We start from the raw sequence: 26,461 nt of genomic DNA on the forward strand, positions 1-26,461 counted from the left end.
TTTGCTGATATGAAGGGCAATTATGGTGGTTATGCTAATGTTGAGTGAGAGCATGTGCAGCATGCAGCTACTCTAGAAACCTGGATGCATACACTTAGAGTCATTATGGGTTCAAGTCAAGTTCCCCTGTTTTCAACTCACATTGTCTGACCCTGTTTACACACCACAGTTATCTCAGTGTAATGCCTAATGAGCTGAACTGCATTACGCTGTACGATCCTCCTTAGGCTTCAGAAATAATTGCGTAGCATATTGTAGAAAAGTGCTGTGTGTGACAAAAGGAACTTGTTAGCCTTGACAAGTCAGATTGACACTGTGGTGTAAAATTAGCAGAGGATCTGTTTTACATTGCCAAGGTAAAAGTAGCGCTGGAGACGGTGTCCCAGGAGTATCTCAGACATGCATGCGTTATCGGGTGGGCACATGCATGCACATAGGCATGATGTGGCATCATTTTAAGTGCATACACATAGACATGCATGGATGTGCATACACACTCCTGCAAACATCAAAGATGCCACACAAAGACTCGGATTCAAACAGAGGGGTGGGATCTTGCACAGCTACTTCAAAGCTTTCCATCTTTTTGAGGCAAAATTGGCTCAGGCTTCCGTCCCCCACATTCCCCTCAGCTCTTTTTTAAATCAATCTATCTATCTATCTATCTATCTATCTATCTATCTATCTATCTATCTATCTATCTATCTATCTATCTATCTATCTATCTATCTATCTATCGATCTATCTATCTATCTATCTATCTAATATAAAACCCAGTTAAATGCGTAATTAAGGACCTCTGTAAGCAGATGGTGGGCTGAATTAATTGAACAGTGTTGATGCATCAAGAGGGAGACAGAGATAAAGAAAGGATGGAGTGGGAAGAAGAATATAGAAGAAGAAAAAAGGGAAAATAAGGTGGAAGTCACAAAGACACAATTGGTTTGAATATGTCTTATGATACTGCCAAAAGTTGAATTTTGCTCCATCCTGTCTAAATTTGCCAGACACTCCCTGGCCTGAAACTGCTTATTTTATTCCTTTGAAGATGAAATCAGAAAGTTTCCATTGTTATTTTTAGCTATTGTCAGGTGGTTGTTCGACCAGTAAAAGCACACCTTCACAAAAATGCATTTCGGTCACAAACAGCTACAACAGCTTTTTTTTCTTAGCCACAGATGAGATGCACTTAAAGAATCGTTTTTTAAACTGCTCTCTGAGCTCAGATTTGCACCACTGCTAAGTGAGTAAACACAGTTAAATCATTCTGCTGTGCTGACCCAATCTCGTTCCAAAGATATTAGTAAATGAATTGGCTGAAGGATAATTTTGTTTACTTCTATAAACAGATCAATTTTGGCCAGTTCTAATCAAATGAGATGCAGAGTGCAGGAGCCGAGACTTTTCCTGTCAACACTCCAGTATCAGGAAAGCACTGTGCATAAATTTAGTTGAAGTAAGCTTCTATTTTTTTCCCTTTTTTCTACTGCTTAGTTCAATTTATACCTTAGGCTGCAAGATCTTCATCAGCGGAGTATGTTTTAACAATTTAAAATGGTTATGGAATGATTTGAGTTAAATTAATGATGTTATATTCTTCTTCTTGTGTTTCCTTTTTTTTCCAGGGCCAAGTCATGTTTCGTAATGGAGAGAGAATGGGCACAATAAAATTCAACCAGTTTCAAGGTATGTGTGATATCACCACCTGTCTCTTTTTTTGTTTTGTTTTTTTACTATAAATTAGGCTCCTGGAGTGTGTGGAGCCTATCATAGCTGACACAGGCCAAAAGGGAAGAGTACACTTTGGAAAGGGGACCTGTCACAGGGCCACATAGAGAGGGAGAACGAGAGACAAAAACACACTGTCACATCCACTCATACAGCCAATTTAGAAATGCACGTATATTTTTTCGACTAGAGGAAACTTATGCAAGCAGGTCGAGAGCCTGCAAACTCCACACAGAAAAGAGCCCAGGCTGACCAGGATGTTGACAAAAGTAGCCTTCTTGGTGTGAAGCAGTGAGGGTGGCTCGGTATACGGGTTGTACGGAAGCCCCAAATGCAATTTCATTGTTCTCTGACAATGACAATAAATAAATAAATACTAAATAAGTGCAAGTGGCCCACATTTTGCTGCTTTTGTGGTTCCATCGCTCGATTCCCTCCACAGGCATGGATGTGTTGGTGACAGAGAAGAAAACACTTTTAGAACCTTATTTCAATGCTACTAGCATAGCAATTAAGTATTTAATCATTTAAAATTTCACAACACAATATGTGTTATATGAGAAAAATACAGAACAAATTGATTTATATTTAACGCTCACTACATTTCCTGTGTCACACCCTCCTGTAGCCATCCACACTTATTCGTAACATGACTCCAGACTCTAGAAGTATATTGCTATCATTTGTTGAATGCGAATTACTCACATCTCTGTTCAATAAGAACTGAAGTTGTTTTGCTGTATTATCACAGCCATCTGGTTCCAATTAAAAGGCTGCCATTGTTCATACCATTGTCTATAGCTGCAGCAGACACCTATTCAGAAGAAAGAGAGGCTGAGAATATTTCCACGTTGGAAGTTAGATGCTTTGTTCACATATTTCTATTATTTTTCTGGAGAGAAAAATTTGCTGTAAGAACTGTTTTCCACAAAAATAGGCATGAATTGTTTAGAACATTTGTATTTCTGGTGTGGAAAGCTTCCACAGGACTATCTGTGTGGTCACATAAGACACATAAGATGAACAATAAATTGCAAAACTTTTAACTATGGCCTTTACTCCTTTGGTATTATAGGATTTGTGCACGGACATGTATATGAGAAGCATGCCTCAGTAGTCTTTGTCCTCATATGGCATCATCCTGAGGTTGTTTTGAGCCAATGGGGCCTGCTGAGTGGGAGAATAACCCAGAGATTGCATCTTGGTGCAGGGGATCCCCAGCTCCCAGGCTTCCCAGACTATATGTAGCACACTGCATGGCGCTGTTCAGTCTTCTCTGCCTCACCATCTTATCTTCCTGACTGCAGAGGGGCTTGATCCCTCTGGCAGTTTGCATCACACTCCTTGTGTGTGTGTGTGTGTGTTTCTATCCCTGACAGTTGAAGAAATATAAAAGGCAGTATATGAATGCACTTTCTGGTTTGTGTGCCTTTGTTGGTGATTGAGCGCAGACAGCTGTCCTAAAAAAGTGTATAGTTAGTATGTAATAGAGATGGTACGATACCACTTTTTTAAGTCCGATACCGATATCATAAATTTGGATATCGGCCGATACCGATATAAATCTGATATAGTGTGTTTTTTAATCAATAAAACGTTTTTTTTTTAATATCTTGCTGCATTTTGTATAAGTTCATACTAAAGTTTAAATAAACAACAACACTAAAGCTATTCTGCTATACCTGTATGCAAAAAATACACTCCACCCAAAATATTTCATAGTTCAGCAACACTGATCAATCTAATAAACTTAAACCTAGTCTATCCTCCCTATTCTGGTATTTTAAAGTGTACTTAGCAGAAATATTAAGCAACCAAACTAATAGGGTTGCAAACTCTCAGCAAAAAAAATAGGGAACCACCCCCCACCCTCCACCTCATGAAGCTTAATTGACGTAATCAACTTTAATTTGATGCAGTGTGAAAAAAAATGCACAGAAATAAATTATTTTTCAAGAATAATTAAATGGATTCAACATCTTTCTTCAACAGAATTGCAGACTGCACAGATGATACCTTCCCAAAGGAAAAAGTACTATAGCTTACTAGGATATATTAGACTTAATAGTTACTATATACAGTAATGGACTTCTATACATTTTACATCAGATTAAAACTTTGGGTGTAAGATTCAGGTAATTATTTATTAAAAGCCAGACATTTTAAATGAGAATAAGAAAGAAAAGTGTGTCTTTGTGCCCCATTTTCCCCGTTCATGCCTTATCGGCCCCCCTGGCTAAACTTTGCTAGATCCGCCCCTGCACAGTTACCAGCTGTCAGCTACGTAGAAAAAGATCCTGGTGTAGAAAGTAATATTAAATAAATTCTAACAACAGCTTATCAAGCTTAAACGTGCTGCTGTTGTTCAGCCGCTGGTTTCCTCTTTCTGGTGCAACGTGGGCCAAAAACAAAGAAGAGAGACGGACTCGCGACAGAAAAGCCGATCAGCTGATCATTGATCAGTTTAACATTTGAAGTAGCAGCAGGAGAGGGAGGGAGAGAGAGAGGCAGTCGCTCCATGTATCGGTTGTTAAGCTTAACGCTGGAATGCTTTACAAACATTCAGAGATGAACTTACACACTTGCTTTACTTCTCTCTGGGATAACTTTCTCGGAGATGAAATGCTGGTTTGGTAGCGAGGCTACAAATACACACAACCGCTCTATCACGTGAGCACACTGCTCCAACGTGCTACGGTTATGAGGCGAGTTACGCCGTGTCGCAAGTTTTGTGAGGTGCTTTTTTGATATTTAATGGATCGGATTACATTTTTTTTATTTCTCTCCGATATCCGATCCAGTAATTTACATCAGTATCGGACTGATACTGATACGTAATATCGGATCGGTCCATCTCTAGTATGTTATAGGAAAAACTGCAGGAAAGTGTTATGTGCAAGTGCCCTATACCTGGGTTTAATTGGGTCTGAAAGTAACAAAGCAGTTTTTGTGATATTGACCACACTGCTTTGGGAGCTGCATGCAAGGAATCAAACTGATTCAAAATCATAGTAACTAGGAGTCAGCCTTTTATACACCTATAAATTCACTTAGCACAGCAAAATTCACTTAAATCATCAAACAATTATAAATAAGGATTAAATAAATACATCTAATAAAACTAACACAAAGAAAGTGTTTTTAAATGAACAGAAGATTCGTCTAACCATTTGGGGCATCACAGCTTACTTGGAAAAAAACTCGAATAGTGTTAAAAATATCCCTTGAAAAAGCAGTGGTGGTATATGATAATAAAGCCTGTGACTTATGAACTAATTTCCCCAACATTTACGATGTAATTTATCTGAATTTGGAGTTGAGAAACAATTGATGCTGCATTTTTATGAGGAGAGTGTTTACCCTCCTTGTACAGCAGATTCCCGGTGGCGCCAGTGTTCGGCAGCCTCGCCTCTGTCAGTGCGCCCCAGGGTGGCTGTGGCTACATTGTAGCTTGCCATCACCAGTGTGTGAATGTGTGTGTGAATGGGTGGATGACAGGTTGTGTAAAGCGCTTTGGGGTCCTTAGGGACTAGAAAAAGCGCTATACAAATACAGGCCATTTACCATTAGGATCCTCTGTAATACAGTCCATACCCCTAACAGTAATGTGTAATTACAATGTAAAAAGTGTATGTGTGTGTGTGTGTGTGTGTGTGTGTGTGTGTGTGTGTGTGTGTGTGTGTGTGTGTGTGTGTGTGTTGGTGGGTGGGAGAGTGAAGAAGCAAGGTGAACTCATTACTAAAAAAAAAGTACACACAGTATAATTTTTGTCTTCTTTCTTTTAAAGGTACAGTGTGTAAAATCTCACCACTAAATGTCAGTAGATTGCAGATCGCAGTCAGTTCAGTTTGCTTACTGCTCCATAATTCAAGAGAGTAATCCTCGCTGCGGTGACCGCCGACAAACAAAATATTTAAGGATCAAAGTTTTCTGAGTTATAAACTGTAACTTTCTCTTATGAAAACGGTAGTTATGAATTGGATTGTTAGGAAGTGAAATCTGTTTTCGGTCACAAAAAGGAACCTTTCTAATGGTACCAGTAAGGCTGGTAAAATGAATTATAGTATTATGCCTGTGATTATGCTTTTGTCATCCAAAAGAGAAACTTTTTTTGTCTCTTTCATTTGCATTTTTGCTTCTTTGGTGAAGATAAATGTAGGTATGATCCTTCATATCTTGTATCTGAAGGTGCGGTGGTGGATTAAAATTTGAGTTTGGCTTACAAGTCCCTTGTCCTCTACTTTGGTGTGTATGGGGTTGGTTTATAGCCACATGCATAAAACGTGATTAGGTGAAACACTGGTGTCTATCTTGGTCACCGTATTCAAGATGGTGGGCCGACATAGCTGCCTCCACAAATCTGTGCCCCCTGCTTTGTATTATTAATGGATTAATTATAAGTTTGTAAGAACATATCAATTTGTTAGAAAATATAAGCAAGAGTTTAAATAACATAGCAGTACAGTAAAACCCCAAACCATAATGACAAATAGCAACATTAAAAATACAGGACTGGCAACATATTTCTATGCATATTCAAAATTTCTGATATGCAGAATTCCTAACCCCTTCTGTGTTTATCTATCACCCTTGTTCCTCACCTTGTTTTCCGTGTCTCTCCCGCTTTCCTCCATCAAGTCATTTCCTTATATTCGCATCTCTCACTATCTTCTCTTGGTCTTATGATACTGTATTTCCTCCACCCCTCTTAACCTTCACCAATCACCTCTTCCTCACTTGTCAGGGTTCGTAACTGTGTTACCCTTTTGTCACACCAGGCATGCAGGGACAGCCCCAGCTTGAATATTTCAAAAGGGAGCAATCCCCAACATGACCCTATCATCTGTTTTCTCCTCTGATCCTCCATTTTCCCCTGTCAGGCTTTCTTAGTCAGGGGCCTCGACGGCTTTTATTCCCACTCTCTCATGGGAATAAGAGATCCCTCTCTACTAGAGGTCTTGATCTCAGTTGCTGTACTTCTGAGTACAGATTTTGAATCAACACACTTACATGCATGGTAGATAAGGAACCATTATTTTCTTTTTCTGTAGAAAATGTCACACATATATATATATATATATATGTGTGTGTAAGTTTTCTGCACTATACTAGAGGGACTGTTCTTCAAAACATATTCCCTCATTTGGTGGTTTGAAAAGTGAAGTCTAACATGTTGCTCCAAAGTCTCCCACATGTGTTTAAATCTCGATCTGACTGCGAGGTCATAGAGTATGATTCACATCATTTATTCATTCTTACCCCACTTTTTAGTGACCTCTCCAGCGCTTTGGATCAAAACATTCATCCTTACAGCGAACCAGGATAGAAATGTTTCGTTACAGGATAAAAGTGATCACTTGGAAAAACTTTGTATTGAATTGGCGACAAATGGATTTAAACAAAACCAGAAAATGTCCCCCACAACAGAGCCACCATATCATATCAGTGTAAGGGGATGCATTTGGATTTCTGAATTTCTTGCTTTTCCATCATGTCTTGCGGGAATTTAGAATAAGAACAACCTGCTACTGTCAGCGTACCTCCAGGTAATAGTGTTTTAGCATAACTTTCAACTAAAATAGCTCTTAAGACTACTGTATCACCAGTGTTTTGAAGGAATCAGGAATTTTCTATTTTTTTCTGTTTGAATTTAACAGATCAGACATGACAAAAATACAGTTAACATGATTAAAGGCAGTCTAAAGTGAAGCTCACACAAAAACAAGCCCAAACAACCTTGATTACATTTACAAACACTGCTACAAAAATGGGTCAGACTGTGTTCATAAAAAGCGGTCTGATCCTTGGTAATCAGCAGAGAGAGTTATAGTAAAAGAGTACCGGCAATTTCCATTTTGTAATTTTCAAACCAGCATGAGGATCGTCTGTGATTATAATGCTGGTGCATCAGTGGGGGGAAAAGTATTTTTCATAATGCTAAACTGAACATTTTTTAAGGGTAAGTTTCAGAAAGGCTTTTTAAAAAATCATGTTATCATGCCAGTTATATCTTGGACCTTCAGGCAATAGATTCCAGCAGAGAGGCCCTGACTCGAAAATGCTTTAAATTTGTCCAGCCTTTAAACCTTTAATGCTAATTGCCAGCTCGTTATTGATGCTTGGACTCTAGTTGAACTTCTTTACATAATTCACAGTTCATAATAATCTTTATTTATTTCTAGGTGCGACCCCTCAGTTCATTCATTGTCTGAAACAAGCTGTTTTATCTCTTCTCCATTAAAACCAGCTGTCTTCAGATTGGCTGCTCTTTGCAAACAGAAGGTTTAAACCTCAGGTGGGCGGGGCTTCTGCATTTACTAGTTAAAGGGAGGACTCTTAGGCACATTTAGGTACTGACCTTTGGCACTGATACTTGGTATTGTACTAAGAAATGAACTCACTAAATAATAAACTTGCTTATTCTTAAGCAATTACATTCTTCTTAACTCATATTTCAAAGAATCCTAGGAGAGATAATCCCCTTGTTATTATGGTCCATATCATTCTTATACCAGAGATCTCACACCACAAGTACACAAGCTATTTGTTTTTCTTTTGAGCACTGTTGGTCATGAATGGAGTGTCTGTACAGACCGCCTTCAGCAGGTTCTGCAAATCTTTAGTGATTCAGTTTCTACTCATCTCTTGTTTTCTAACATCTAGAATTTTTCTTTCTTTCACATCCATGAAAACCTGCTCCCTGAATTTGAACTGATTTTGCCAGCTGGTGTCTCCTGGAACTTGAAGTGTCTTGGTAGTCCCACTTTAAACCATTGCCTTTTTTGTGTAATAAAAAGAGTCCTCGTCAGCTTTTGAGACACCTTGAACACCTGTAACACTGAATGCTGGATGACTGTTTAAGTTTAAGTGCTTTCTTATGGATTTCTTCAAAGTTAAATTGTAACAATTTGTTATTCTAACATACTCCAAGGTAATTAGAACAATTATACTCAGGAGATGGACGGTAATGATATGGCTGTAATGGGGAAAAAAGCATAAAAATGAAAGAATATTAACTATGCAGGTGTTAATAATTTTGATATTCATTTTCATTTTTATTATTATCGAACTTCTACATTTTAATGACATTTTCACTGACTTTTCAATTGTGTTATGTTGACTAATCAAACAAAAGACAATTAAATGTCAGGCCACAGACTGAGCGACAGGTTGAATTTAACATCCTGCTGCAGCCATCCGTATTCCTCTGGGGACAGAATGCTGTGATAGCATTGCAGCCTTTGAAAGGAGGAATGCTGATATATAGTCCCTTCTGCTGTTTAGGACGCAGTCAAGAGAAATTAGTCAGTGGCCCTGAGTCACTGTGAGAGGGTTTAGAAATGCAAATCTTATTGCCTAAGCACATTTACTGCACTGTAAAATTGTCAAATAGTCATTTTCAACAATCGCTGATGGGTTGATGGGAAAACTTCAGGTCACTTGAGGTCATTTAGAGAGAAAAAAGAGCCCTGTGATGCTGCAGTAGGTGATGTTTGTCATTTTCCACTCAAGGGCATTGCTGCGGAAGAGTTCAGTGGGCCTGCAAAAGAGTGATAGCAGCGAGGATCAGAGAGATTTGACATCTGCAGCACGAGAAATTGCGGGTTGTTTGTAGTACTTACAAAGAAAAAAAAAGATCTGGATAATCTGTCCCCTCTCTCTGTCCCCCTTGTGTAATCTGAGTAATCTTTATGAGTGAGTACCCAGGTCTGTCTGACAAGGTTACGCTTCCTCCTGTATTACACCTGAGAGACTCATCGTTGCTTCTAAAAGAAAAAACTGTAAACTCTGAAATAGCTTTGTTTGAGCACAGCTCCGGAGAGGCTGATGGTGTTTATGGGGTGGGGTTACTGCAGTTTGCTATCCCCTGAATGTAATCAGAAAACACTACAGCAACCTGATAGTGTAATAAAAAAAAATATAATTATTGTTTGCTCTAAAATAAGTAAGAGATAGACGTAACTACCCTTTGAAGTATGCTTTTTGCTGCATTTGTCAGGTTTTTATTTCTTTGTTTGCTGACTGGATTCTACAGTATCTGCTTTCCGTTAAACTCCTGGTTTCACTGACGTATAATACACAAGGAATTAAAACTATATAAAACAATAAGATCACTTTCTGGCCATTTTAGGGTGAAAATGAAAGCTGCCGTTTGAGAATTTTAAATGTAGGTAATCATGCTGAGTGTCTTAAAATTTAGTGTTATGGATATTTTGTTAAATCACTAATGGCCCTTGGAAAATCTTGGGGCTCAAAGCTCTCTTTGAGGTTGTATTACTGTGTGTAGCGATAGAGCTTAAAGCTGGGTTATTCACTATGTCAGATTAATGTGTGAATTTTATTTGTTCCTCTATCTCATTTTCTCCAAATGTGAAACACTTGGTCCAACATTTTATAAACCCACCATGGTGCTTCTTATAATTAAAGAACCCATCCAGACGTCTGCAAAGATCTATAAAATATCCTACTTGCACTAATAATTTGTCTCTTTTTTTGTTCATAAATGAGTCCGATTTAAAAAATGAAATGTCGTCCTACCTCTGTAGATGAATGAAAACTGATATGTGTCACTGCATTCAGCTAACTTTAGCTACTGGATTCTCAGTGTATGTACAAAGCAAGATTCAAGTTTCCATATCAGACTTCACTGAAGTTGTCTGTTGAAGCAGGCCTTCCACACTACTGCTTCTTCTTTCAGGCACAATAAATCAAAGACACGGAGACATGACTCTCAAAGAATGCTGAATTGAAAAGTGTGTCTGCAGCAGCAAAGGCATGCAGTTTTTATGTTCTGCTGACCATTGAAATTACAGTGACTTTAACTAATGCTCCACAATAACTGCCCAAAAAAGTGGCATTTCACGTTGGTGCCAAGTTTCCGGAACTGAAGAATAAATCATTTGGCACAGTAAAGGTCAAACATCAAACAAAAGTAAAACTCACCAAAACACAGTTCTGATGGATTTTAACATGACTACCTGAATGATTACACATTAATTGATCTAACCAATTAATGTCATACTAACAATATGTCTGGAGGGATGGTGATGCCAGTTTGCCTGCTGAGTTAGTCAGAAGGTCATGGATGAATTGCTGTGATATCTGAACATCTACTTGATGTATTGGAACGAAACAAAAAATAATGAAAAGATTCCCACAGAGCCTCAGTGACTTTGACCTCCAGGTGACTTTTATTAGACCAAAACAGTGAGAATGAAATTAAGGGTTTCTAGTGAAATGTCTCTACTACTTCTAGATGGAACGCAGATGTATTTAACACAGACATTCATTTTCCGTTCGTGGTCTTTGCATTTGAGTGAATGTCTCCTTTACTTTTGCACCATCATTGGGCCATGTAATGTTTTGGTTTCCTGAGCAATTATTAGTTCTCTTATCAGTCTCAGCTGTAAATTTTACAGTGCTAAATAGAAAGCCTTAGCACATTGTCAAGCTAAACTAAGACTGTTAACATGAGTAAAATTACTTGCTGAACATTAGCGTACTGTCATTGTGAACCTGCAGTGTCAGTGTCAGATAGAGCTGCAAGCTTTCAAAACTGGGTTTAACTGTATGCATTTTTATATGACGCTTGGAGAGTTTATTTACATATATTTATGTTGATGCCTACATATCTGTGCTTTTTTTCTGTTTCAACAGAGGGACAGGAAGTGAAAGTCGGTGAATACAATGCAATTGCTGATGTGCTGGACCTCATCAACAACTCCATCAGGTTCCAAGGTATGTGGCTGTGTGAGGAATCTAAAACTCACTAAAGAAAATCTGTTGATTATTCCAATTTTTTTTTAACCAGGATGTTTCAGTAAAGACTAAAAACTTAGCAGCTCCTTTTATGCTCACTTATGCTCTTGAACCCAAACTCCTTCCAACTAACATAAATATACAGACCCACTCAGACAACACCACCACTCAGTGAAGGAACTCACCTCCCTAAACTGTTCTCTCACAGCTAAATTATTTACCAGTACATTTTTCTTCAACCCCTCCCATGTTTCCCTGTGTTGACATACTTTGTAATTTGTGCGATGCTCAAAGCCATTTTCTGAGCCTTTCTCCACATACAGAAAGTCTAAGACTGTAGCTTCTAAAAAGCTTGTTTCCACATCGCTGACCACAGTAAGTTGAAATATGTAAGATGATGCTATTACGATCGATTGGCATACTGGAGATAGAAAAATACAGCAAAAAAAAGGGGAAAAGAAAGTGCAGCATCCTAAGAGCCATTATCATAGAGACACTTAACTAGTGGAAACTGGGGGACCAGGAAATTATCTCTAAAAATAACCGGTGCTACTGCAGCATCACTATTCATTGGAAGAACTGAAGTTAAGACAGTTTTATTTTATGCTTTAGTATGATAAAATAACTCTTTTCCTTGTATCACAAACCTTCTTTCTTGTAGGTGTAGAGCCACCGAAGGATCGGACGTTTGTGCGTCTGCAGAGGCGCCACATCAACGTGCCGCTCTACAGCATCCTGTCCACCATCACCATACTGGGCATGCTCATGGCCGGGGCCTTCCTGTTCTTCAACATCAAGAATCGGAATCACAGGTCAGCACAAGTTGTACAACTAGCCAGCAAAGGTGAAATTTTTCAATGTAGAGTGGAAGGAAGAAGGTAAATTATGGACTAGTAGGAAGAGAGAAGTAGTGGTAGAAGAATCTGAGGAGACTGAATGGTATTGAAAAGAGATGGCACGATACCACTTTTTAATGTCCGATACCGATTCCGATATCATAAATTTGGATATCTGCCGATACCGATATGAATCCGATATAGCGTATTTTGTAATCAATAAAACTGTTTTTATTAAATATCTTGTGCATTTTGTATAAGTTTTAAAAAACAAGAGACTGAAGCTATTCTGTTATACCTGTATGCAAAACAATACACTCCACCCAAAACATTTTATAGTTCAACAACACTGATCAATCTGATAAACTAACTAATAGGGTTGCCAACTCCCAGCAAAAATATTAGGGAACCACCCCCAGCCCTTAATCGAATTAATCAACTTTAATTTAATGCAAGTATAAAATCAATTATTTTTCTACAATATTTAAATAGATTCAACATCTTTCTTCAACAGAATTGCAGATTGCACAGATGGTACCTTCCCAAAGGAAAAAGTACTATAGCTTACTAGGGTGTATATTAGACTTATTAGTTACTATATACAATAATGGATTTCTATACATGTAATCAGATGACCACTTTTGTTGTAAGATTCAGATAATTATTTATTCAAAGTTTTTAAATCACATAACAAAGAAAAGTATTTCTTTGTGCCCCCCTTTCCCTGTTAATGCCCTACTTGGCCCCCCACAAAACTTTGCTAGATCCGCCCCTGCACAGTTACCAGCTGTCAGCTACTTAGAAAAGGATCCTGGTGTTATTTCTCAGAAACAATTCATAACTTCCCTTCAACCCATTCATGTCACCTATAAGGTAAACCTGTTTCTCCATCACCTGTTCAGCTCTGATGATTCAGTAAGGACATCTCCTGGTTTCATCTTCATGTTTCCCTCTCACCAGATAACCAAACCGATATCATGACCAGCACTTTTTACAGCTGTGGCTCCAGCAAACATCAGCTGATACTAGAAAGTAATATTAAATACATTCTAACAACAGCTGATCAAGCTTAAATGCGCTGCTGTTGTTTAGCCGCTGGTCTCCTCTTTCTAGCGCAAAGTGGGCGATAAACAAACAAGAAAGACGGGACTTGCGGCAGAAAAGCCGATCAGCTGATCATTGATCAGTTTCATGTTTGAAGTAATAACAGGAGAGGAAGGAGAGAATGAGAGAAGTAGATGCAACTGCGCAGAAAAGACAGAATAACTCCAGCTTTGTGTCCATTTTTTAATTCTAGCTGAAGTACGGGACAAATCGCTTCCTTTTCACCTCAATATGGAACTCCGATGGCCAGTCCAGCTGTGGCTCCATATATCAGTTGTTAAGCTTAACGTGGAAATACTATGCAAACATTCAGGGATGAACTTACACACTTGTTTTACTTCTCTGGGATAGTTTTCGCCGAGATGAAATGCCGCGGTTAGGAAGCATGTAGCGACGCTCCAAATGCTCCAACAGACCGCCGACAGGTCTCGCAGACAACAGCCGCTCTATCACGTGACACATACTGCTCCGATGCGCCGAGCTGGGTTACGCCAAGTAGCGCGTTTTGTGAGGTGATTTTGTGATACTTCGGATCGGATTACATTATTTATTTCTCTCCGATATCCGATCCAGTAATTTAGGTCAGTATCGGGCCAATACCGATACGTAATATCAGATCGGTCCATCTCTAGTATTGAAATCAAAAAATGATGAAGCATGAGCATAATGATGAACTATTTCTGGAGAAATACTATTATTTAGCAGCTCTCACTTTGTATAAGATTAAACTCTACTCTATCATCATTTGAATCTCCTCTAATCCTTTATTCTTTTCTTTTCAGATTAATCAAGATGTCCAGTCCCTACATGAATAACCTGATCATCCTGGGAGGCATGCTCTCCTATGCATCTATCTTCCTGTTTGGTCTGGACGGAGGTTTTGTTTCTGACAAAGAGTTTGAGACCCTCTGCACCGTGAGTCCTCTTAAGAGTGTTCTCCTATAAATAAAATAATGAATAAAGGCAAAAATTTAAAATTTGCCTCAATTAAAAAGGAGAAAAAACTACCCATCCACTGCCACACCACCAAAGTATATTTTATTAGTCAAAAAAGAGATGCAAGCTTTATGTCTTTGTTTTAAATCAATTTATCAGCATATTAACCAAACATATTCTGTGAGCACTCGTTGGTTCAAGTTGATTGGTTTTTAAAAAAGAAATGGACTCAATCGTGTCCAGAGGAGGCGAAACCTTTATTATAAACAGTGTACACATCTTATCTGAATATGTGTATACAAATATGAAATTCTCTTCTGGCCATGTTTGCTCTCATCTTATGTCAGTAATGTCAAACTCATACAGCCCACTTTGATATTACGTGAAACTCTCCTTGCTGTCAGTGTAAAGGAATTTAACTTTTTATTGAATACCTCAGATATTTTAAAATAAGATTTATCATCGCAGTGTTTCTGCATGATAACAAAATGCTGCTGCAGTAAATGAAAGACAGCTGTCAGCGTGACTGTTTGGGCTTAAATTTGCAAAAAGTTCTTGTAGCTCTCTGACTGCCGTATAATAATAAAACAAAGTTTTTGTTATTTTACAGAATTTATTTTATTTTATTTATTCTTTTTGTTTTACTATGGATTTTAAAAAAAATAGTATATAGTGAAAAACTTTTCTATCGTGTAATTGTTTATCAGGTGCTTAGTTATTTTGGTGTAGTATGAATGGGCTTTATCTGTAGGAAAAACGGTAAAACGTAGGAAAATACAATTAATAAACCGGAATTGATGTCCTCCTACACCTTCAGTGGGCCAGACAGAAGTCTTTGCTGGGTCACTTCTCATCCCCAGAATCTTATGTCATATAACGGTTTCTAAAGAATGGAAAGCACTACCAAAAGATGAATCGTATTCACATGTGACTGTGTGAAAACTAACAGAATCTCTCTCTGCAGGCCTTTTGTAAGCATGCTGCATATTAAGTATCTCCCCTCAGGTAGCATTACTGTGTGACTGTGTAGATACTGGATTAATTAAAGAGTTTTGATTACAGTGATAACTGGTTTCCACTGAGACACCCACCCTGTTCAGATATAGAGACACAAATATGCACATGTGTACCAAAGAGGTGTTAGGCAGAGCACGTCTTGAACTTCTGTCACCTGGTTCAAGCTCTGCTGCAGAGCCACAACAGAGTTTGTCACTTCAGACTTCGGGTGCTGCAGCAGAGGAGCACAGAGGTTTATCCATTCACTGCTACCGATCAATATCTGCTGGTTGCTTTGAGAACAAATGGCATAATTGTTTTTTCGCTGTCTTCTTCTTTTCTTTACCGCTGTGCCACATTTTGTTGCTTTCTCATATGTGTATGCAGATATAGAGAGCTTGTACACAGATACACAGGTAAAAAGAAAATATGTACCGTATACAGTAATCAAATACAAAACATGAAATCGTGCACACAGGGTCTCTGTGGCTGTATTAGGGTTTTCTCAGTTATAGTTGCACTTGAAGCTTTAAAAACACATCAGCGGTGCCATTTGTGCCGTGGAAGTAAGAGATCTACATTTTGTTTTTCATTAAAATTGAAATGCGCTCAGGAGTGTGACAGCTTCATAGTCCAGGATGTTCTCCCAGAGCTTCAGAGATGGGAAATAAATCTGACAGCACCTTATTTTTAGAATGCTTCATAATGCTACTTTGGATGAACTTCTGGAGAAAAATGCAAATAGCTGTCAGATCAGATGTTGTTTCCAGCCTTGATCACCAGTTTATGACATGACACAATTTCATGTCTCACTGTTGTTCTGATAGGTTCGGACGTGGATCCTCATTGTTGGATACACAACAGCTTTCGGAGCCATGTTTGCCAAGACCTGGAGGGTACACGCCATCTTCAAAAATGTGAAGATGAAGAAGAAGGTATTGAAAAATATTATGATTTTTTGAAATATTTTTATAAAGGTAACTCAGTGGGTCTAACCTAATCCATTTTCTTAATCGCTTTAGCTGGTTATCCACCTTAGGGTTGTAGGGTGGTCTGGTGCCTATCCCAGTTACCACAAGACAAAAGGCAGGGAAGTACTCCTCACCACTCCATCCAGTCTATATCTTCTCATTTTTCTGATGTGATTGAAACATGGCCCACACACTCCTGCTTCATAGATTTGCAGTAATGATTCCTCCTCCTTAAAAACGTGGTTTAATTTTTCATTTATATTCAAATTTGTTTATATCAAACAAATCTGCAGCTTTCCACTTAAACGGCCATATGCTTTCTCGAGGTTTTTAACCTTATATTTTTCATGACATTACCTACATCTGTTGGATGGCATAACTGGCGGTTGATACAACCACAGTCGTATCTGTTGGCACATGACAGTCTTTTCCAGGAGGCTTCGCATGCCTTTTATAACCCCATCGCTGGTGTGTGGGTGATTGTATTCAGTGCATCAGTGCTACTCGTGCTTTTTACAAACTGAAAGACTGGCAGCCCCATGGCACCTGCTTTTAGAATCTTCTCTGTGAGAAAAAGGATCTAGAAATACAAATGGCTTTTTAAACATCTAACACAATCTGCTTTGCTGGCCCAGTTATATAAAAGCGGTGTCGAGCTCACCAAGTGTTGCAACTCTGCTTGGCCTTTTTGTATTTATAGACCTCGCTCTCCCCTCTGTTTCTCTCTCCCTTTCTCTCACCCTCTTGCATATTGGAGGACGTGTGGGTGGCCTGCCAGAGAGAAAGCAGGAAGAGAAGGAGGAAAGAGGAAGGATCGAAGAGTGGAAGAGGTTGGAGGGATGCAGGGAAATAGTGGCAGAAGGGAGAGACAGAAGGGGAAAGGCAAAGCGTGGCAGAGAAAGGGACAAGACAAACAACATGGCCCAAATGGCAAAAAAAAAAGTAGGTTGGACTCTATGAAAAGAAAAGGGGGCGCCGAGAAAAGAGGGCAAATGATAGATTAAGATAAAGAGAATCCAAGAACTGAGGCCCAGTTTAGATTGAGTTTCCACTGCAGTTCAGTCACAACACATTTGTAATCATTTTTTGTAATGTGTGACTTTGGTCCCGGCCTTTTACATTTCTGTAATTCACTGTCTTTTTCAAAGTGATCATTTAATGAAAACAAAAGAGTTTTTTCCTCTCTGACCTTTCACAGCCAATTGTTTTGCTCCGTTCCCATCCTCTCATCCTCTTTCCCTTGCTAACAGAGACATAACAAATGTTTCTCCAGAAGTAGTATTCAGGCCCTCAGGGTGTGTTTTCTGATGGTTCAAGGCCTGGGTTTGTGTGAGCAGGACAGACACACATCCCACTTCACCCACACTGATTGAGTGCAGGGGCTTTGGCTTCACTAGAGTGATAGTTGCTGGTGGTGTCCTGAAATGTCTGCCAACTGCTGTCAGGGGAGGGACAAACACATCTTTTCTTCAAACTGTGGGATTGGAACTGCATCCCTCACTTCTTCCCCTATCCTCCCCTTCATCTTTTTTTTTCTCTGTAGGAGAGCAGGGATTGTAAATCAAGGGTGAGCTCAATAAAGGTTCCACTTGGTGGGCTGTAGCTGGCACTTGTTCACTTCTTTAAAAGCTCAGTGCCACAGACGATGCAGAGAGAGGAGAGCCAATCAATGTCCTATTATTCCAAACACATAAACACAGATAAGCATACAGTATGTGCTCACAAAAGTCCCCCTGTGTACGAGCCACACACACATAAGTGTGTGATTTAAAACCTAAAAGTAGAGATTAAACATGTTGTTTTTACTGCTTCCACATTTTGATCATTATTTCAGGGATTAGATGGATTGCTTCCTAACTGATAAACATACATGAAAGATACAATGCACAAAATCACTGCTGCAAATATTGTTTTCTTAATTTAATAACAATGGGAAAACAGTGGTGTCAAGAAAAAGCAAAAATGGAGGATGGAAGTCATGCAACAAATATTTTAACTGTAAAACTGTGACTCTGTGCATGATCAGCTCCTCAAGTCTGACGTGTAGATAAGTGTAGACTGTGATTTATTTGGTCCTAACCAAATCTCATCTCTGTATCTGAAATTATTGATAGTTTTTAAGTAATTCATTGACTTTCAGGGTCTCATATCAATCATATCAGTAACCCTGTAAATTTGAATTAGCTCTGAGGCAAAATGTCCTACAGTCGCTAAAACAATGATTGGAGACTGCGGCACAAGCAAAAGTATTGTGGCCATGTGTAATTGGCTTGGAGTCTTGATGCCTTTGAAGTGACTGCTGCATGGACAGAGACTGGTCCTGCGTCCACTTGGAATCAGTTGGCAAATCTTCAAAGCAAATTTGGTGTTTTAAGATGGTGATGAAACAGCAATAACAAAGAATCAGTCTGCTTGTGATTAAATGAGCTCAAGGTGGTTACATGCAATCTGTTTCTGAAAATGCAGCAATTAACTGTGACAAATCGATGAAAACTGCAAATTTGTTGCAGTTTACAGACAAAGAAATTCACATTTACTACTTCTGTTCAGAGTCCATTGTAGACCTTGTAGATTTCTCAATATTGAACAGAAATTCAATAATTCCTCCACAAATACTGACACAGTTGCTGCAGGATGGCAAAATGGTATAGGCACCTAGCAGACCTGCCTTTTTCTAAGAGTACAATAAGAATATAACCAACTAGCACCTCAACTAGTTGTGTTGAGTTGACTATGCTGCTTTTGTCGACTATCTGCATTTGTACAGCAGTTATTTGTAACCTCTGCCAGTCCATCTGAGTCACAGGTTGCCTCCCAACATGCGATATGTGCTATCACCTTTAATCAAAAGCTGACACCCAGGGACTGAAGGTGTTGCACACTCAACCTTTGGTTACCACAGCTACTTGCAACCAGTTGCCAAATGAGAAAAAATGCAATGTAATCACCAAGGTAACCTCCAGTTTTTCCTAGTTGCAAAGACAGCCCTCTCTTTACTGTAGTGTTACTGAGGTAGATCGCATGGATAATGTCATGATAACTACCAGTGCTGTCAGATGTTGGTACTCTAAACATGACTTTAAAAAAATAAAAGAAGCAACCATCTATGTCCCCAGTACCATGGACTCACAATTCATGTAGAGGGAGAAAAGAAAATCTGTCTGTCTTTAGAAATATTTTGCCAAGAAAGTACCGAACCAAGCAGGATACAGTCATGGAAGTGCCACAGAGGCAGTTTTCAGTAATGAAATGTATATTTATATATACATCTACCTGTAGACAGATTTTCACACATCACAACACAATGCAGATGTGGATGCAACATAAAAATTATCCTGAAAAATCAACAAAAAGGATCATTTTAAGAACATAGCTCTGTGGTGGCTCTAAATTATTTGGGCTTTTTCCTCAAATTAGTAACTACAGCCACACTGGAGCCTTACTGGTGTGACTGGTGGAAAGAAAACAGACAACACTTCAGGTAATTTAGATTAATTACTGCCTTGGCAGAATAACATATCACAGTTTAGCAGATGGTGTAGGGTAGAGTACATTTCTCAGAAATATAACATGTCTAATTACTTGTTAGATTTATAGAATTTTAATCAGTATATGTAATATATGTTGATTTTCTTCTTCATGTTGTCCTAAATGGCCCGAAGCAATGTGATAAACAATAACAGAGCACATACCTTGTTTTGCCTTGCCGACATACATCTGCTCAAAAGCACTGCATCAAAAGATGGCAGATCAAAAAACACAGTCCCATTATTTATCTCATCCTGGGCCCACTTATGGGTGGAGACCTGCACAACACTGCTGAGTTGCATCTGGGCTATGTGATACTCACCAAACACAGCCCAGCCTGCGTCCCCTGACCTTTCCTTTGATCTGCGGTTCCAGACAGTCAAACGCTATTATAAATAAAGATCACAAACAGGTCACAGCTTTCATCCCTCTAAAGTTCAGGGTACAAAAGAGGAGCTTTTGTGGTTGCAGTGGCTCTTGTTTGGTGGATCTTTTCCACATTCTCTCACCACAAGGTAACAAAACTGTTGCTTGTTGGTGGCATAGTATTGACACAACTGAATGTCAACTCGTGGTTTACACCCCCGGGATGATTACAGTCTGCTAAATACGCTACGTGTCTTTATCGAATGTTGAACCAGGCCTTGGTCTTTTGGACTCACAGGCCTGGCTGGATTCCGATCCCAGCAGGTGGTCATTTGCAGTTAAATACATTATTACCAGACCCTGATTAGATGGTTAAAATGAAAACAGCAGGGGTCTAGGACCTCAGATGGGATGTGAATAACTCACTTCACATAATTAGTGTGGTCAATAAGAAATGCTGTCTGAAATGACACTACAGATACTTGCATTATCATATAACATTAGCAGGTGTGGGCTATTTAGCTAATAAAAGCACCTAATTTTCTCTTCCCTCTTCAGATCATAAAGGACCAGAAGCTGTTGATTATCGTTGGCGGGATGCTGCTAATCGACTTATGCATCCTCATCTGCTGGCAGATTGTGGACCCACTTAGGAGGACTGTGGAGGAATACAGCCTGGAGGTCAGTCATCTTGTCTAAACTTGTGGTCACTTGCAGCGCTTTTGGTAATGAAGCTTACCTTAGCTGGTGGGGAGTCTTGGTGACATAAAGTCTTGCTAAAAATGCCTGAGTGTTTTGAGTTTAACCAAACAAAATGTCTGCTATAGGCTCCTGCACGAGCATCTTTGTTGTGCCTGTTATTTTTGGGTCAGGATGTTAGCCATTGCTGCCTCCTGTGCCCATCCCGTGGCCGGACATTTGCCAGCTTGAATGGGAGACTTTGGCAAGCTCCACTGGAAAAGAGGCACTTGGCATCGTTTCATCTTCGCTGGAGAGTTGGCATGGCAGGGAGCAGAAATTAAAACTGCTACAGTATACTGTGACTGTAAAGAGACTGAGATTCTCTGAGATTGGTGCAGGATTAGTCTAGCTTTGCGCGCAATTGGCTCAATTGAACATACTGTAGCTCTGGCATTAGAGGTTGATGATGTGTGAAGTGTGTTTTCAGTTAGGCATAGCATATTAGCACATAACTAACAGTGATATTAAGGGAATCCACACATTAGCAAGGCAAGTGAATATTTCTATACTCAGAGGTATTAGTCGCTTTGGTTGAATTGGGTGATTTATTTTTTATTTCATATTTCTGTGTTGAGCATACTGCCTGAAGTCAGTAGGAGTGCCCTTTTTTTTTATCACTGGTGCAGTGAGGACCCACTGGCGAAAGGATCTGGCTATAATAGTGATTTATTAATGAAGTATACAGCAGCTGTGGTTTAGGAAAGCTAATTGTTTGAGTACATCTGCTCACTTTGCTCCACATGAAACTTCAACCAGGGACACTTCAAGCTGTGCATGTTGTTGTTGTTTTTGAGAATATCTGCAAATATCGATGCAGATAGTCTCAAAATAGATGATAAATCAATAACATATAGATGATTACAAAATTCACTGGTTTAACCAAGTCTGTTAACCTAATCAAATTATCAGATACATAAGATGATGGAATATGTTAGGCCAAGGGATACTTCAAATCCATAATCCAGTTGTAGTTTTTATAATCTGAGTGTATTAAAGAACAACTCTTCACTCAAAAACTGTAGCCAGGCAAGAAATTTCAAGTGAAGATTAGTTTTTTCTGCTTAACTGGATATGGATATGAACATACTGGCACAGAATGTTGGGCACAAACACTTCACATGAATATTCCAAGCACAGAATGTTGCGAACAAGGACTTTGCACTAACATTCCACACGAACATTCTGCCCAAACATTCTGTGCACAGAATGTTAGGTACGAACATTCTGCTTGAACATTCCGCGAACAGAATGTTGGGTACAAACATTCCGCACAAATATTCCATGCACAGAATGTTGGGCAAAAACACTTTGCACGAACATTCAGCACAAACATTCCGTGCACAGATTGTTTGGTACGAACACTCCGCCCGAACATTCCGTGTACAGAATTTTGGGTAAGAACATTTCCCATGAACATACTAGCACAGAATTTTGGCCACAGACACTTTGCACGAACATTCCATGTACAGAATGTTGGGCACAAACATTTCGTGTACAGAATGTTGGGTACGAACATTCCGCACGTACGAACATTCTGCCCGAATATTCCGTGCACAGAATGTTGGGCAAAAACACTTTGCACGAACATTCCGCCTGAGCATTCTGTGCACAGAATGTTGCGTATGAACATTCTGCACAAACATTCCGTGCACAGAATGTTGGGTACGAACACTCCGCACGAACATACTCTCACAGAATTTTGGCCACAAACACTTCGCACGAACATTCCATGCACAGAATGTTGGGGACAATGACTTGGCACGAACATTTCGCACGAACATTCTGCCCAAACATTCTGTGCACAGAACATTCTGTGCACAGAATGTTGGGTACGAACATTCCTCGCGAACATTCCGTCCACAGAATGTTGGGTACGAACATTCTGCATGAACATTCCATGTACAGAATGTTGGGTACAAACATTCCGCACGTACGAACATTCTGCCCGAACATTCCGTGCACAGAATGTTGGCCACAAACACTTCACACGAACATTCCATGCACAGAATGTTGGGGACAAAGACTTGGCACGAACATTTCGCACGAATATTCCGTCCACAGAATGTTGGGTACGAACATTCTGCATGAACATTCCGTGTACAGAATGTTGGGTACGAACATTCCGCACGTACATTCCGTCCACAGAATGTTGGGTACGAACATTCTGCACGAACATTCCATGTACAGAATATTGGGTACGAACATTCCGCACGTACGAACATTCTGCCCGAACATTCCGTGCACAGAATTTTGGGCAAAAACATTTTGCGCGGACATTCTGCACGAACATTCCGAATGAACATTCTGTGAAAAGAATAATGGGGACGACCATTCTGCCTGAACATTCCGCCCACAGAACGTTGGGCACAAGCACTTTGCACGAACATTCCGCACAAACATTCTGTGCACAGAATGTTGGGTATGAACATTCCGCCCAAACATTCCGTGAACAGAATTTTTGGTACAAACATTCCGCACGTACGAACATTCTGCCCGAACATTCGGGTACGAACATTTCGCATGAACATTCCGTGCACAGAATGTTGGGTATAAACACTTTGCACTAACAATTTGCACGAGGTTCTCCAGGCTGCAGCTGAAGGAATAAGGCTTTCAAACAACATACCCTGTTAATTCAAAGGAACAACTGAAGTTGGGTTATTAATTTTGTCCTAATATTATTGCTTGATTAACTTCCACAGTCTTCCTAAAACATACCACCAACCATCGTCATAGATAGATTGTGAAGCTCTGTTTTGAATTATTGAGTTTATCACCACCATCACATACAGTAGGTGACTGCTATTGTTAGCTTAAGTGAACTCAGATGGCAGAAAGATATCCTAGATATTCTGAACCTGCGTAGTACTACAGGTCCCAGGTATGTTGAATTGAAAACACTATTTAAAAACAATCTGCTTTCCATTAATGCTACAGTGTATTATTCTCTTTATGTGTTGGCTAAAAACTCAGTGGAACAGCGCGATTACATTTACTTTACTGTTGCTTCTTTCAAATTACAAACAGGAGATTACGGCTAGTACGAAGATGACATTTCACCTAATGAGCAAAGAGTTCCACAGAGTTCTGTATGCAGGCCACAAGATGGCTAACTGCACCCTAGGAATCCTCAGAAACTGACAGCATTAGCTGCATACTCATTGACCCTGCTGCTAAACAGAGGTTGCCAGAAGTCTGGTGCGGTGAAAATCTGGGTCTGTTGTTGGAGACTTCTTTTGATCATCCTGAATAGATTTTCTTCTTGTTTGCCAGCTTGTTGCCAAGGTCCTGTGGGGGTGGAAAGGTACCTTGCACCCAATTTTGACTTTCTTCAATTAGATGAAAATCTTGTGAAGTGATAAATAGCGCTTATCAAAGAGTAGCAGGTCAGAGAGCCTCTCTCTCTCTGAGTCCTGGATAAAAAGATTCCAGTTTGCGAACCCTGATGAAAACATGTAAATTATATTGGCAGTATTATATTGGCAGTATTATTTGACTACTTCTGATCTACAATGAAAGGTATTTACACAACTCTAGAGAAAGCTGTATTTCTTTTGTGTTATATAGCCACTTATATATTTAAGCCTGCTGAAAGAGGAAAACAAAGCCTTGCTTAGTATTTGTGAATGTTATCAGCATGGGCAGCTGACTCCTTATGGAGTAGTCTCAGACTTTATGTCCTGGCCAGTGGAGGGTTGTGAATATATATAAACCACTGAGTGCTGGAGTCTGCATTTCCCCTGAGGTTATGAATCTGCATGCCTGCGCTGAGGCATAGGGTCCACAAACCTGCCTTGCCTGCCAGATTTCAAACACCGGCACCAGTGGACCCTTGGGGCTCAGCTGAGGGAAGAGACAGCCTGGAGCTCATCTGCACCCTGGGCCTCCAGGCCTGCCACGTGGGACCACAAACCAGAAGGCAACCCAAATAAACTGAAAGTAGACAAGAAGCAAAGAGAGGTTAGGAGATAACGATAACTCATCAATAGCTGTGGTTGTAACAATAATTTTAAAGCAAAACTAACAGAGAATATTACTTTATAAACAGAGGCAGAAGGGTTTTAAGCCATGTACATAATGGCATAAGCACTGCAATAAATAACTCAGCGTTTCCACTGGGTTCAGTGAGGTGTTGGAACAGTTGGTGTTGTGATCTACTAGTATCCAATGAAAATGAAAGACAATTAAAAAGAAGATAATAATAAACAATGCAGAGTGATCCCATCATATTTCATTTTCTCCCCAGTACTATTACATTATCTCCTGCAGTTGTAGTCCAGTGTGTGTGCATACGCGTGTGTGTGTTTGTTTGTGTGTGTTGTTTCTGATCTGAAAGGTAGATTAAGTCTGACTGTTTGAGGGGATGGGGAATAGGACCGTGGTAAACGGTCTCCATGGAGCTCAGGAGCCAGTGACTGACTCACTAATAGTAAATTGCTCAAAGAGAAGGACTATTAGTTACCCAGTTTCCTGTGAACTACCGCATCATGCTTGGCCAACATTCTTTTTCGTTTTCTTTTTTTTCATTCCCTCTCTCTTTCTCGCTCTGTCTTTGTCAGAAACTCCCCTACACCCCCTCACATTTCACCTCTGTGGAGAATTGAAGTTGACCTTGGGTTCGCTAAGCTGTACCCACCTGCTGTATCCAAGGATACATTGTATGTCAGTGCAGTGTTATTGAACTGTCACGGTGCTACCTAGTTTGCCAGTTTTGCTGTTTGTACCACTTCACCGGAGGGTGTCTTTGCTAAACAACAAGCGTATTCAGTTTTTCTTTTTCTTTCTTTAATTTAATAGACACAGTCAAAGAGAGTGTGTGGCCAAAGTCAGTGGCTATCGCAGATTTTGGATGAAATGATTGGGCTTGCGATGTACATGGGCAACTTGGAAAAATTCAGTTCCGCAGGGTTAATCCCACTGCTGAATCTAGCAAGCTAAGCTTAATGAGCTACCATTCACAAAACTGGGCCATTCCCCTTTGCATCCTTTATTAGCATTAACAAGAAGATGAAACTAAAGAGGCTGACAATAGATCCTTGTGGAACACTTCATAAAACATCACTGATTTAATACCCTCCCAAATAAAAGTAAAGAAGAGCCAAAGATCGTGCGGGGAGTTAAGTCTTTAAGTCTTTCAAATGGGAGGAGAGTAACCTCACACCCCCCAGTCATATTTTATGGCTCCACTTCAAGCCTGTAGTTTTAATTGCACTACATGGATGATGGTGCTCTCCCAAAAAATGACTTTTGACCTTGATACTATAAGAAATTTTCCTCTGCTTTTACTATATACTATACTATGAAATAAAGACTCACATGCTGAATATAGAAAAGCACAAAACAAAACAAAGTGGAATGTAGATGGACTAAGATGATAATTACAGCCCTCCCTCTTAAACTTAATGTACAGAAAGCAGGAATCGTTCTGACCGCTCCCCCAAATATCCTGGGAATGCTGATGGAATTGTTGGGCTGCAGTGAGCAATTAAAATCCCT

General features: G+C 39.6%; 1 protein-coding gene across 1 annotated transcript in view; it reads left to right on the plus strand.

Annotated features, from left to right (window-relative positions):
* gabbr2 (gamma-aminobutyric acid (GABA) B receptor, 2) overlaps positions 1–26,461 on the plus strand; it is a 204,500-nt gene that overhangs the window by 133,210 nt on the left and 44,829 nt on the right. The window contains exons 8-13 of the mRNA XM_004547985.5: positions 1,626–1,686; positions 11,386–11,466; positions 12,149–12,299; positions 14,210–14,342; positions 16,187–16,294; positions 20,783–20,905. Coding sequence (XP_004548042.2) covers positions 1,626–1,686; positions 11,386–11,466; positions 12,149–12,299; positions 14,210–14,342; positions 16,187–16,294; positions 20,783–20,905 — 657 coding nt within the window. The remainder of the gene's footprint in view (positions 1–1,625; positions 1,687–11,385; positions 11,467–12,148; positions 12,300–14,209; positions 14,343–16,186; positions 16,295–20,782; positions 20,906–26,461) is intronic.

Source organism: Maylandia zebra, linkage group LG22 (genome assembly GCF_041146795.1).
Source record: "Maylandia zebra isolate NMK-2024a linkage group LG22, Mzebra_GT3a, whole genome shotgun sequence".
Classification (NCBI taxonomy): Eukaryota; Metazoa; Chordata; class Actinopteri; order Cichliformes; family Cichlidae; genus Maylandia; species Maylandia zebra.